General features: G+C 50.1%; 1 protein-coding gene across 1 annotated transcript in view; it reads left to right on the plus strand.

Annotated features, from left to right (window-relative positions):
- LOC311129567 (Krueppel-like factor 7) overlaps nucleotides 1–13,569 on the plus strand; it is a 47,904-nt gene that overhangs the window by 24,245 nt on the left and 10,090 nt on the right. The window contains exon 2 of the mRNA XM_084161899.1: nucleotides 2,873–3,518. Coding sequence (XP_084018025.1) covers nucleotides 2,873–3,518 — 646 coding nt within the window. The remainder of the gene's footprint in view (nucleotides 1–2,872; nucleotides 3,519–13,569) is intronic.

A 13,569-nucleotide genomic window follows, 5' to 3' on the forward strand; every position in this document is an offset into this window, starting at 1 on the left:
AACAGGAAATAAATCAAATGTCCCTGCTTGGCCATGCCTGACTGCAGATTGTATTACACATTACAATTACTGAAAAGAAAGTGTTAAATCATAGCAACGAGCTGGACAAAGGACTCGCAAAGCCTTAACACAACTGTCAGCTAGCGTTTACAAAGGACTTTGTTACTGTTTCGTCGCACTATATCTACACAATGCTTATCAGCCAAAAAAATGTTAGAAACACCCCCCCCCCCCTCCTCCAAAGAAAGCTCTTTGATTTATGCTCAAATGCAAATGTAACTCCGTAGGAAAAAATATGTTATTTTAAAACAGAAGTAAAACTAGCAAAAATCAAAGCTTATCATCCTACAACAGACACCCAACTAAAATTTGTCCTGCTGGTTTTGTCACAGGGGGGTAGCTTAACTGTAACCACAGGGGACAAAGCTGACTAGAAGTGCTGCATACCTTTAGATACATCGTGCCCCAGTGTTTCTGAAGTTAAGATAATATAAATATGCCAGCTATAAGGCAGCTATAATTTACACTGATGACCTGGATTAAAGTGCCGGAAGGTCTGACTTCATTCCGGTCCCCTCTCTCTGCCAAAGTCCTTTAGCTGTGTCATGCCAAACAGAACACTCTAATATCTCAACTGGCCACTGTCACTGCACAACAATATTGTAGAATCATTCTGAAGAATGTGCTGAGTGGACAATCAGTGAGCCGTGCTCTACTCAGCTCTCTATTTTCCCCTCATGGCAAGGCATTGCTCATTCTGATGAAGCCCTAGCAGAAAATGAACACAAGCGTATGTGTGTGTGTGTGTGTGTGTGGTCTGATTTGGCGAGGCTACATTGAAGCAAGTTAAGACATGCCTCATAATATGTCATAGAACTTTCAGTTTCAAATAATGATGTATATGTTTTCAAAAGGCAAACTGCCTCCAGCTCATTGCAAAGTGGTGTGTGACGCGCTGATGAAGCCCGCCTTCTGTTGCTTATGCATTTACTGTTTGAGATGTAGCAGCTGCAGCTCTCCTGCTGTCTGACAGATTTTCAGCTCAAAGGCTCTGTATCTGTGTGATGTATGCGTGTGATAAATAAGATACATAACAAATATACTGTACACACGCACCAATTTAATTCCACTAAATTATGCAAATTAACCTATAGTTTGGGTCAGTCAAAGTGGTCAGGTATTCTGCCACTGTGGACTCTCTGTTTGGGGCCAATAGCATTCTAGTTTGCTCTGTTTTTTTGTTAATTCTTTCAATGTGTCAAGTAATTCTCTTTTTGTTTTCTCATGATTTGGTTGGATCTAAATGTGTTGTTGTCCTGGCACTCTGTGGGGTCTGTTTGTGTTTGTGAACAGAGCCCCAGGACCAGCTTGCTTAGGGGACTCTTCTCCAGGTTGATCTCTCTGTAGGTGATGGCTTTGTTATGGAAGGTTTGGGAATCGCTTCCTTTTAAGTTGTTATAGAATTTAACGGCTCTTTTCTGGATTTTGATAATTAGTGGGTATCAGCCTAATTCTGCTCTTTATGCATTATTTGGGGTTTTCGTTGTACACTGAGGATATTTTTGCAGAATTCTGCATGCAGAGTCTCAATTTGGTGTTTGTCCCATTTTGTGAATTGTTGGTTGGTGAGCGGACCCCAGACCTCACTACCATAAAGGGCAATGGATTCTTGAACTGATTCAAGTATTTTTAGCCAGATCCTAACTGGTATGTCGAATTGTATGTTCCTTTTGATGGCATAGAAGGCCTTCTTGCCTCTCAGATCGTTCACAGCTTTGTGGAAATTTCTCTCTCTCTCTCTCTCTCTCTCTCTCTCTCTCCTCTCTCTCTCTCTCTCTCTCTCTCCTCTCTCTCTCTCTCTCTCTCTCTCTCTCTCTCTCTCTCTCTGTCTCTCTCTCACTCTCCCTCTCGCTCGCTCTCTCTCCCTCTCTCTCTCTCTCTCTCTCTCTCTCTCTCTCTCTCTCTCTCTCTCTCTCTCTCTCTCTCTCTCTCTCTCTCTCTCTCTCTCTCTCTCTCTGTCTCTCTCTCACTCTCTCTCCTCTCTCTCTTCCTCCTTCCCTCCCTCCCTTTCTCTTTCTCGTAATAACACTTCCACGGCTGTTTATTTCTCTCCCTTGTAAAGCAGAGTGGAGGGAAACAGTGAGGCCAGCACAGTTCACAGCTCTGGAGAGCTCTCCCAGGCAGGAGCAATCAATCACAGAGTAATCCCCTCTCTCACTGGGCTCGGCTAGAGGCAGGTGACATGGTCCACACTGCCTCTCTCTCTGGTCTCTGCTAGGGGCAGGTGACATGGTCCACATTGCCTCTCTCTCTGGAGCGGTTGGACCACTGGACCATACTGGTGTGATGTGAGGAAATGATAGTCAGATTGTGATGGTGGTAGATTAGCAGAGCAGGATGTGTATCTAGTCAGATTGTGATGGTGGTTAGATTAGCAGAGCAGGATGTGTATCTAGTCAGATTGTGATGGTGGTTAGATTAGCAGAGCAGGATGTGTATCTAGTCAGATTGTGATGGTGGTTAGATTAGCAGAGCTGGATGTGTATCTAGTCAGTTGTCATATGATATGGAGGGTGTGGCTGTCAGCTGAATCACTCATGTTGACAGTGTTTCATATAGGGTTGATATGATATGTTGTTTCATATAGGGTTGATATGATCCATTGTTTCATATAGGGCTGATCTAATCTGTAGTTTGGTATGTGTGGTTTAGGGAGTATTATGGTGAGGCTGTTGTGTCCGTGCTGACCATGGGTCCCTGTTTCTGACTGAGTGACCTTGTCTCTCCCTTGAATGATATGTGTAGATTATGAATGAGGGGTTTTCTCCTGTACTGTTCCTGTTCTGACCGTGTCTCTCTCTCTCTCTTACAGACGTGTCTGGAGTTGGAGCGGTACCTGCAGACGGAGCCCAAGCGTCTATCAGAGCTGTTTGACGAGGAGCTCGACTGCCTCCTGACGCCTGCCTTCATGCAGGGTGCTGACAGTGACCTGATGGATCCCCTGGACCCACTGGATCCCCTCCTCCCCAACCTCCCCGACCAGCCCAGCCCCCCTCCCCTCCTCGTCTCCCTCCCCAAGGTCCTACAGGCCCCACACCCCCACAACACCAAGGCCTCTGGAAAAGAGTCTGGAGCAAAGACCACCAAGGAGGGGGTCAACGGAGTCAACGCTGCCCAGCTGAGTGCCGTCACCTCCCTCACGCCGCCCTCCTCGCCGGAGCTGGGCCGCCACCTGGTCAAGCCCACGCAGACTCTCACTGCTACAGCCGACGGCACGCTCACGCTCAAACTGGTGGCCAAGAAGGTTGGTCTAAACGCAGCCAAGCTGGTGGCCATGCACGCCACGCTACCCTCGCCGCCCAGCAGGGGGGCACACAGCGACAGCGAGCAGGGGTCTGGGTCGCTGGGGGGAGATATCCCAGAGAACAAGAAGAGAGTCCATCGCTGCCAGTTCAACGGCTGCAGGAAGGTTTACACCAAGAGTTCCCATCTGAAGGCACACCAGAGGACACACACAGGTGAGACAGAACCTATAGGTCTTGACCTTGTGCACTGTGTACCATGCATCATGCACCAAACACACTGCCTGAAAACTGTCTAGCCTGGCCATGCACCTACAGTAACACAGGTGCAACATGCACCTAACACAAGACTCAGAAAGATGATAGGTTTAGGTTTTAACGCTCTGCCTGAAAACAGAAAGATGATAGGTTTAGGTTTTAACGCTCTGCCTGAAAACAGAAAGAAGATAGGTTTAGGTTTTAACGCACTGCCTGAAAACATCTGTTTGGCTATCAGTTCTCAGCTTGATTGGGGTAAGTGTAAGGATTGCAATCCAAAGTTATGAAGTAGAAACAATGAGGCAGTATTGATCGATCCCTCTATCTCCCAGTGTGAGTTCCTTCCTATGAGCTAAAAATTTCAGCTCTGCATTGATGCCTCTCCCATTCACCTCAGTGACTCTATTGAGTCTCTAACTGAAACTAGTCTCTCCATCCACAAGCTGCCAGCGAGGGAGTGATATGGTAATTGCCAGATGATTGATAGACTGACAGGTCTAAATGGAGTCTCAGTGCAAATTCAGCCATATCTGCTGCAGCCTGGAGTATCTTATTTTAGTTTCTTTTATTTCACCTTTATTTAACCAGGTAAGCCAGTTGAGAACAAGTTCTCATTTACAACTGCGACCTGGCCAAGATAAAGCAAAGCAGTGCGATAAAAACAACAACACAGTGTTACATATGGGGTAATCAAAACATAAAGTCAAAAAAATACAACAGAAAATATATATACAGTGTGTGCAAATGTAGCAAGTTATGGAGATAAGGCAATAAATAGGCTATAGTGCAAAATAATTACAATTAGTATTAACACTGGAATGCTAGATGTGCAAGAGATTATGTGCAAATAGAGATACTGGGGTGCAAATGAGCAAAATAAATAACAATATAGGGATGAGGTAGTTGGGTGGGCTAATTTCAGATGGGCTGTGTACAGGTGCAGTGATCGGTAAGGTGCTCTGACAACTGATGCTTAAAGTTAGTGAGGGAGATAAGAGTCTCCAGCTTCAGAGATTTTTGCAATTCGTTACAGTCATTGGCAGCAGAGAACTTGAAGGAATGGCGGCCAAAGGACGTGTTGGCTTTGGGGATGACCAGTGAGATATACCTGCTGGAGCGCATACTACGGTCTGACCACCGCTGCCCTCCCCGTGAACCAGAGAGAGAGAGAGAAGTCCCAGGCTAACGTGTCCTCCCCTTAGCATTAGTCGTAGTAGCGCTAGCATCAATGTTAGTGCCGCTAATCCTTCTCCTGAGGCCTGCTGTTGACTCGGCAGGTTTCATCGCTGCCGCGCGCTACAGCGCTAGCGATGCTAATCATCAAGGCGTTCGTTCGCCCCTTCCTTCTTCACCACCACCAAAATGGGAGGAGGGAAAGAAATGAGTGAGGGATGGGAGAGATAACTGCATCATGCTGCTGTGTAGCTGTGTAGCTCCGGCCCTGATATGTTCATTACAAGACAAGAGCAGTGCAGTACAGGGATGTAATTAGCCCACTTCCCTTTTTTGGTTATAATGTCCATACGTCAGTGACACACAGGGAGGGAGATTAAGATTAGTGCAGGATTTAAAGTTCCAATGCTGCCGTTTTTATCTCAATATCAAATCATTTTGGGGTAACAATTAAGTACCTTGCTGTGATTATTTTCAATTAAAAAGAGCAAAAGAGCAATTTCTCAAGCATTAATTTTGCTAGGAATGTCTGGGAGTGGTCCGAGTGGGGAGGCGAAAACTGAAAATTAGCTGTTATTGGCAGAGAGGTTTGGAACTCTCTTCTACCAAAACAGGCTGAAATTTCAGGCAGCCTTTTCAAACAGCTCTTACACTAAAAGGGCATTATCTCATTTACATAATTTCACAGTATTATTCCAACCTCAAAGTGTGGGAAATATATAAAAACACAGGAAAATCCAGTTTTTGAATGCACTGGGCCTTTAAGGGAGCCTTGCTGCATGGGGATGACATGCTCCTGGATGGCCCCATCAATAGCAGCTTCTGTTCAGACAGTCCATAAGGAAACACACAGCCTTTCACTGAGGTTTAATAACCATAGAATTAGAATGTCCATACGCCAAGTTGATATTCACGTAATAATAAGGAATTCCCCTCAACCACATCCACAAATTGGGGAAAACAAACATTCTTTCCTATTGACCCCCATTGTAAAAGAGCCAGCTTCGTCGTAGATTATTTTGAAATAACAAAACATGCCAAAAATATGCTGTGTTGTTCAATGTACATGTAACCAGGTCAAAAATCCCAACCTACTGTTCGCAATGCTCACACATAGGGAAATAGAGCCTACGAGAAAAGCCCTGTGACTTCAGGCTATTCGGCGTGTGAGAGTGGGAAATTTGAGGACCCGGTGTCCAAGTAGGCTACACGTAGCTATGTGTGTGGAAAACATTTAATCACAGGTAAGACATTTAACTTGTTTAGTATTGTCCGTTTGAACCTCCACTCACTACTGGTAGCTGTATAGTCCGTTTGTTTGTGTTGTTGGTCTTGGGTAGCTCACTCACGTGGCTGCTAGGACCATCATGAAAAGGGGCATGAGGGAAGCCCTACAATATTACGTGTTTCTATGTAGTGAAAACGCTCGGGAGCAGGCAATGTTGAAAAGTAATCTTTAGACATGTTGTACGTTCTCAAAGGTAGTTTTGTAATTGACTAAAACAAGCAGACAACAAGAAAATTGCATTTGAAAAAGGTAAAGTATTTGCTGTGAGCCAATGGGGTAACCTAGGTAACCACAGGTTGTTTCCCCCACAAGCGGGCAGGGCCGTGATGTCCTATCTAATACCGACTAGGACTATTCTAGTGATTCTAATTCTATGAGTTTAACAGTGTTCTAGAATGTGGGCAGTCAGAACAGAAACCCACCCACCATGTTCCTATCTTCACTCCTCTGGTGTTGGGAATGGATGGTTTGGTTTAGGGAGATGGGAGCTGCTGCATGGTTGAAACTCTAGGAAATGTGAAATGGGCCATAATTGTGTCAGTCTGTCTGCTGTAAGTTCAGCTGAGAGCTGAGAGATCATAATAGGCCCTACGCTCTATCTCCAGTTGACTGAGGAAATGTAATTAACTGCAGAACACAGGCACCTGTGATGCTGGTGGGAGGGGGTGGGGGGGTGATGAGGCAGAGGGGGTGCGTTGCTAGGAGACCATATCAGAAACAGGCGAGAGTAGAGTCCGTAATTGCCTGATTATTTGTGGCTCCTGGTACCAGTCTCAGCCTGTTTCAACAAAGTGCTGCCCATTCCAACTAGCCCTGCCCCCAACACCACCCACCCCCTAAATCCAGCTTCCCCCCCACCCCCAAAAAAACCTCCAAGCCACCCCAACCTGCTCTCTTTTTTGGGGATTTGGGTTGCCAGGCAACTGTATTAGACTCATCCAGAGCAGAGCCATAATTGGCTGGTGGTGCTGAGTGTCCATGGCTGGCGGATTCAGCCGGCTGCACGCCTCTCTCTCTCTCTCACACAAACTCTCTCTCTCGTCCGGTTACTAGGCGACTCCATCATGCATCCTCACTTCGCCGAGTTATAATTGGCTGGCATAGTGGTTGCCGTGGCACTATGGCGGTGGGTCCAAGCCGGCCCTACTTCATTCTGTCAAGTCTGGAGAGGGGGAGAAGGGAGGGAGGGAGAGAGGGACAGAGGGAGGGAGGGGAAATGCGAAGGGAGGTGCTGATGGTAGTGGAGAGGAGGAGAGGAGGAGAGGAGGAGAGGAGGAGAGGAGTGGGAGCTTTGGCCAATTACTGGGGAAGGGGTGTGAAACGTTTACTGTCTCGCACCTGTGACCCCAAGACTCTCCAAAATGACAGAGAGCGGTCCTTGATGCCTGACTGCCTGCCTGCCTGTCTGCCTCTAGCTCTCCCTCCCTGCCTGTCTGCCTCTATCCCTCCCTCCCTCCCTGTCTCTATCTCTCCCTCCCTCCCTGTCTGTCTCTATCTCTCCCTCCCTCCCTGTCTGCCTCTATCTCTCCCTCCCTGTCTGCCTCTATCTCTCCCTCCCTCCCTGTCTGCCTCTATCTCTCCCTCCCTCCCTGTCTGCCTCTATCTCTCCCTCCCTGTCTGCCTCTATCTCTCCCTCCCTCCCTGTCAGCCTCTATCTCTCCCTCCCTGCCTGTCTGCCTCTATCTCTCCTTCCCTGTCTGCCTCTATCTCTCCCTCCCTGCCTGTCTGCCTCTATCTCTCCCTCCCTGCCTGTCTGCCTCTACCTCTCCCTCCCTGTCTTCCTCTATCTCTCCCTCCCTGCCTGTCTGCCTCTATCTCTCCCTCCCTCCCTGTCTCTATCTCTCCCTCCCTCCCTGTCTGCCTCTATCTCTCCCTCCCTGCCTGTCTGCCTCTATCTCTCCCTCACTCCCTGTCTGTCTCTATCTCTCCCTCACTCCCTGTCTGCCTCTATCTCTCCCTCCCTGCCTGTCGGCCTCTATCTCTCCCTCCCTGCCTGTCTGCCTCTATCTCTCCCTCCCTCCCTGTCTGCCTCTATCTCTCCCTCCCTGTCTGCCTCTATCTCTCCCTCCCTCCCTGTCTGCCTCTATCTCTCCCTCCCTCCCTGTCAGCCTCTATCTCTCCCTCCCTGTCTGCCTCTATCTCTCCCTCCCTGTCTGCCTCTCTCTCTCCCTGCCTGTATGCCTCTATCTCTCCCTCCCTTCCTGTCTGCCTCTATCTCTCCCTCCCTGTCTGTCTGCCTCTATCTCTCCCTCCCTCCTTGTCTGGCTCTATCTATCCCTCCCTCCCTGTCTGCCTCTATCTCTCCCTCCCTCCCTCCCTGCCTGCCTCTATCTCTCCCTGCCTACCTGCCTCTATCTCTCCCTCCCTGTCTGTCTGTCTCTCTCCCTCCCTCCCTGTCTGCCTCTAGCTCTCCCTCCCTGCCTGTCTGCCTCTCTCCATGCATGTCAGCCTCTATCTCTCCCTCACCTGCCTGTCTGCCTCTATCTCTCCCTCCCTGCCTGTCTGCCTCTATCTCTCCCTCCCTGCCTGCCTCTATCTCTCCTCACTCCCTGTCAGCCTCTATCTCTCCCTCCCTCCCTGTCTGTCTCTACCTCTCCCTCCCTGCCTGTCGCCTCTATCTCTCCCTGCCTGCCTGCCTCTATCTCTCCCTCCCTGTCTGTCTCTCTCCCTCCCTCCCTTTCTGCCTCTATGTCTCCCTCCCTCCCTGTCAGCCTCTATCTCTCCCTCCCTTCCTGTCTGCCTCTATCTCTCCTCCCTCCTTGTCAGCCTCTATCTCTCCCTGCCTGCCTGTCTGCCTCTATCTCTCCCTCCCTGCCTGTCTGCCTCTACCTCTCCCTCCCTCCCTGTCTTCCTCTATCTCTCCCTGCCTGCCTGTCTGCCTCTATCTCTCCCTCCCTCCCTGTCTCTATCTCTCCCTCCCTCCTGTCTGCCTCTATCTCTCCCTCCCTCCCTGTCTGCCTCTATCTCTCCTCCCTGCCTGTCTGCCTCTATCTCTCCCTCCCTCCCTGTCTGCCTCTATCTCTCCCTCCCTCCCTGTCTGCCTCTATCTCTCCCTCCCTCCCTGTCTGCCTCTATCTCTCCCTCCTCCCTGTCTGCCTCTATCTCTCCCTCCCTCCTGTCTGCCTCTATCTCTCCCTCCCTCCCTGTCTGCCTCTATCTCTCCCTCCCTGCCTGTCTGCCTCTATCTCTCCCTCCCTCCCTGTCTGCCTCTATCTCTCCTCCCTCCCTCCCTGTCTGCCTCTATCTCTCCCTCCCTCCCTGTCTGCCTCTATCTATCTCTCCCTCCCCTGCCTGCCTCTATCTCTCCCTCCCTGTCTGCCTCTATCTCTCCCTCCCTCCCTGTCTGCCTCTATCTCTCCCTCCCTGCCTGCCTCTATCTCTCCCTCCCTGTCTGCCTCTATCTCTCCCTCCCTCCCTGTCTGCCTCTATCTCTCCCTCCCTGCCTGCCTCTATCTCTCCCTCCCTCCCTGTCTGCCTCTATCTCTCCCTCCCTCCCTGTCTGCCTCTATCTCTCCCTCCCTCCCTGTCTGCCTCTATCTCTCCTTCCCTGCCTGCCTCTATCTCTCCCTCCCTGTCTGCCTCTATCTCTCCCTCCCTCCTGTCTGCCTCTATCTCTCCCTCTCCCTGCCTGCCTCTATCTCTCCCTCCCTCCCTGCCTCTATCTCTCCCTCCCTGCCTGCCTCTATCTCTCCCTCCCTGTCTGCCTCTATCTCTCCCTCCCTCCCTGTCTGCCTCTATCTCTCCTCCCTGCCTGCCTCTATCTCTCCCTCCCTCCCTGCCTATATCTCTCCCTCCCTCCCTGCCTCTATCTCTCCCTCCCTCCCTGCTTCTATCTCTCCCTCCCTCCCTGCCTCTATCTCTCCCTCCCTCCCTGCCTCTATCTCTCCCTCCCTCCCTACCTCTATCTCTCCCTCCCTCCCTACCTCTATCTCTCCCTCCCTCCCTACCTCTATCTCTCCCTGCCTGCCTCTATCCCTCCCTGCCTGTCTGCCTCTATCTCTCCCTCCCTCCCTGCCTGCCTCTATCCCTGCCTGCCTGTCTGCCTCTAGCTCTCCCTCCCTCCCTGTCTGCCTCTATCTCTCCCTCCCTGTCTGCCTCTATCTCTCCCTCCCTCCCTGTCTGCCTCTATCTCTCCCTCCCTGCCTGCCTCTAGCTCTCCCTCCCTGCCTGTCTGCCTCTATCTCTCCCTCCCTCCCTGTCTGTCTCTATCTCTCCCTCCCTGCCTGCCTCTATCTCTCCCTCCCTCCCTGCCTCTATCTCTCCCTCCCTCCCTGTCTCTATCTCTCCCTCCCTCCCTGTCTGCCTCTATCTCTCCCTCCCTGTCTGCCTCTATCTCTCCCTCCCTGCCTGCCTCTATCCCTGCCTGCCTGTCTGCCTCTATCTCTCCCTCCCTGTCTGCCTCTCTCTCTCCCTCCCTGTCTGCCTCTCTCTATCTCTCCCTCCCTGTCTGCCTCTCTCTATCTCTCCCTCCCTGTCTGCCTCTCTCTCTCCCTCCCTGTCTCTATCTATCTCTCCCTCCCTGCCTGCCTCTATCTCTCCCTCCCTGCCTGCCTCTATCTCTCCCTCCCTGTCTGCCTCTATCTCTCCCTCCCTGTCTGCCTCTCTCCCTCCCTCCCTGCCTCTATCTCTCCCTCCATGCCTGCCTCTATCCCTGCCTGCCTGTCTGCCTGCCTGCATAGCAGGCTCTCATGACAAGGCAACACTGTCTGGGGATATGATCTGCTACGGGTTTTACACAATGGAGGAGAATGGGCAAATAAAAACCTTCAGGTCTTTTGGCAAAATGTTTATGAGTGTATCAAGGGGCAGAGGCAGGCAGATGTTCAGAATGTGTTGCGTTCATGTGTTCACCCCAGAGGTAGAGGAGTGTTGTGTGGAGTGTGTCAAGTGGAATCTGGCTGTAAAGTGGTGTGTTGCTGATTCAGTGCTGAGGTGTTGCCGTATCTCTGGCTTCGTCCGAAATGGCACTCTTTTCCCTATATAGTGCACTACGCATAGGGCTCTGATCAAAAGTAGTGCACTATATAGGGAATAGGGTGCCATTTTGGATACACCCTCTTGCTCAAACAGCAGCCAGTACAGGGTCATTACCCAGTACCCAGAATGCCTTCTACTGATTTGAATAATATTCAAAACACAGAAAGGAAAGCACAGCAGATGATCCTGAGGTGTTTCTTCCCTGAAATCTGTGTCACACTACCACAATCTCACCACAGACAATGGATCAAATAATATCTAAAAAATAAACGGAATGAGAAAAGAGAATGGGAAATAAAAAGGTAGCACTCACAGTCCATGTGCCTGTTCTATTCCCATCTCATCTTACAACATGGAGGATGGGGGGAGTGGGGGGTGTAGAGGAGAAATGGAAGGATGGGGGAATGGGGGGTGTAGAGGAGAAATGGAAGGATGGGGGAATGGGGGGTGTAGAGGAGAAATGGAAGGATGGAAGAGTGGGGGGTGTAGAGGAGAAATGGAAGGATGGGGGAATGGGGGGTGTAGAGGAGAAATGGAAGGATGGGGGAATGGGGGTGTAGAGGAGAAATGGAAGGATGGGGGAATGGGGGGTGTAGAGGAGAAATGGAAGGATGGAGGAGTGGGGGATGTAGAGGAGAAATGGAAGGATGGGGGAGTGGGGGGTGTAGAGGAGAAATGGAAGGATGGGGGGACGTGCGTTGCATCACTCTGTTCTCTCCTCTCCTCCTCCGCCACGTCATCCTTTACTTTCAGTTGCATCATCGCGCTCGCAGCAGATTCCACAGTGCACTCCATTATGTAAAACAAAACCGCATCATCCTTTACCGTCTGCTGCTGGGGTTGCCTCGGATTTACTTTTGGCAATGAAATCACTGACATTTCTACTACTAATCAACACCTTTTGTAGCAGATGTTTGTAGCAGAATTGGCTTAAATGACTTCAATCAACATATGCAGTACTCTACACAGTACATTGCTGCAAATCAGCAGAATATATTTTACCATGGTCATTTTCAAACATAAGGACATTTTCCATACGTTTATTCTTTAATTCTACTGGAGGAAATGAGAAAACACGCTTTTCCATTTACTTTGGGGATTAAAAGGAAAAGCTCCTCTGTCACGACTTCCGCAGAGGCTGCCCACCCTCCTGGTTCGGGCAGGCTTCGGCGTTCGTCGTCACCGGAGTACTAGCTACTGCCGGTCCCATTCTCATCACTCTCTTGTCTTGTCAATCACACACACCTGGTGCTCATTCCCCTAATTAGTATGTGTATAAGTGTTCCCTCTGTTCCCCTTGTGATTGTTTTGTTGTAAGAGCGTGTAGCTCGGTTGAGCTACATTTCACTGTGTTATTGCCAAGGTGGATGTTTTCCCTTGTACAGTTTCATTTGATGCTTGGAGCGTTTGATTTATGCAAACGGATTAAACTCTGGACTTCGGTATTTTACCTCCTGCACCTGACTCCTTCCTTCACACCTCGTCACATCCTCGGTGTGATTCTGAGCATCACCAGAGCTGTGTTCTGTAGAGTACCATCCCCACCTCCATTCGCCTCCATTCACCTCCATTCGCCCCTCCACACACAGCCTGACAGTATAGGGACCCTCCTCTCTCCTCACTCTCTGCTTCCTCTGTCTCCCACTGTCGCCTGTGATTTGGACGTACCACTGCTCTCCCGATTGAGCCGCTTAGATTTCACTTTATGGCACTTTAGTCTAGTTAGGAAGATTGGTAGACATGGTGATCAGGGGAGGCGGTGGCAGCTGGCTGACTGGAAGTACGGTATTACTTCCCATTAAGCGTCATTAAGACCCCAATTATCGTTACCACCCCCGGATCTGAATCAACCACGGCAGCAGCGCTCGGCAGCACCAGGGTGGGTGCCACCCCAAAACCCTCTCCGAATTTAGCCCCCTCCTACCCACCACCCACCAGGTCTAGGCCCATTCGAACACAGCCAGCCTGGTCCCCAGGAGGGGTACCTCAGGGTCCGGACACCCCCCCGCACCCTGCTGCACCCCCCTTTCACATCCCAAAAGGGATTTTTTTTCACCAGGGAGATAAAAATACAGCATGTGAACAATAGATATCTCCCTCTCCCATCTGTTCAACTGGGGAGAAAATTCATTAGAATTTCAGATCTCTCCGCAGGGGGTCAGGGAGCAGAGAGGAGAGGAGGAAGAGGGGAGCAGAGAGGAGAGGAGGAAGAGGGGAGTGTAGAGGAGAGGAGGGAAAAAAACGTTTCATTTTCACGGTGATTTTAGTTTTAGGATTATGAATTAATATGGCTTCGCTGAAAGACTTCATTTAGCGAACTCTCGGAGTCCCAGGCTGGCTAATTGACATGATTGGGTGATGTTAAACACTGCGGTAACTAAGCCTGGGTGTGTTATCCTGGCCTGGGTAACTTCTGTAACACAGGGACATTAACTAGCTGGGAGGAGCTCATCTGTGGCTGCTTGGTGATGATGTTATAGCAGTTTACAACTCACTATTCCCACCTTAAAACATAAAATAACTGTTGTATTTAGGTCACCGCTGTTTAAAGTGTAACGTTTTCTTTTCTCT

The sequence above is a fragment of the Coregonus lavaretus genome (genome assembly GCF_964263955.1).
Source record: "Coregonus lavaretus genome assembly, chromosome: 5".
Lineage (NCBI taxonomy): Eukaryota > Metazoa > Chordata > Actinopteri > Salmoniformes > Salmonidae > Coregonus > Coregonus lavaretus.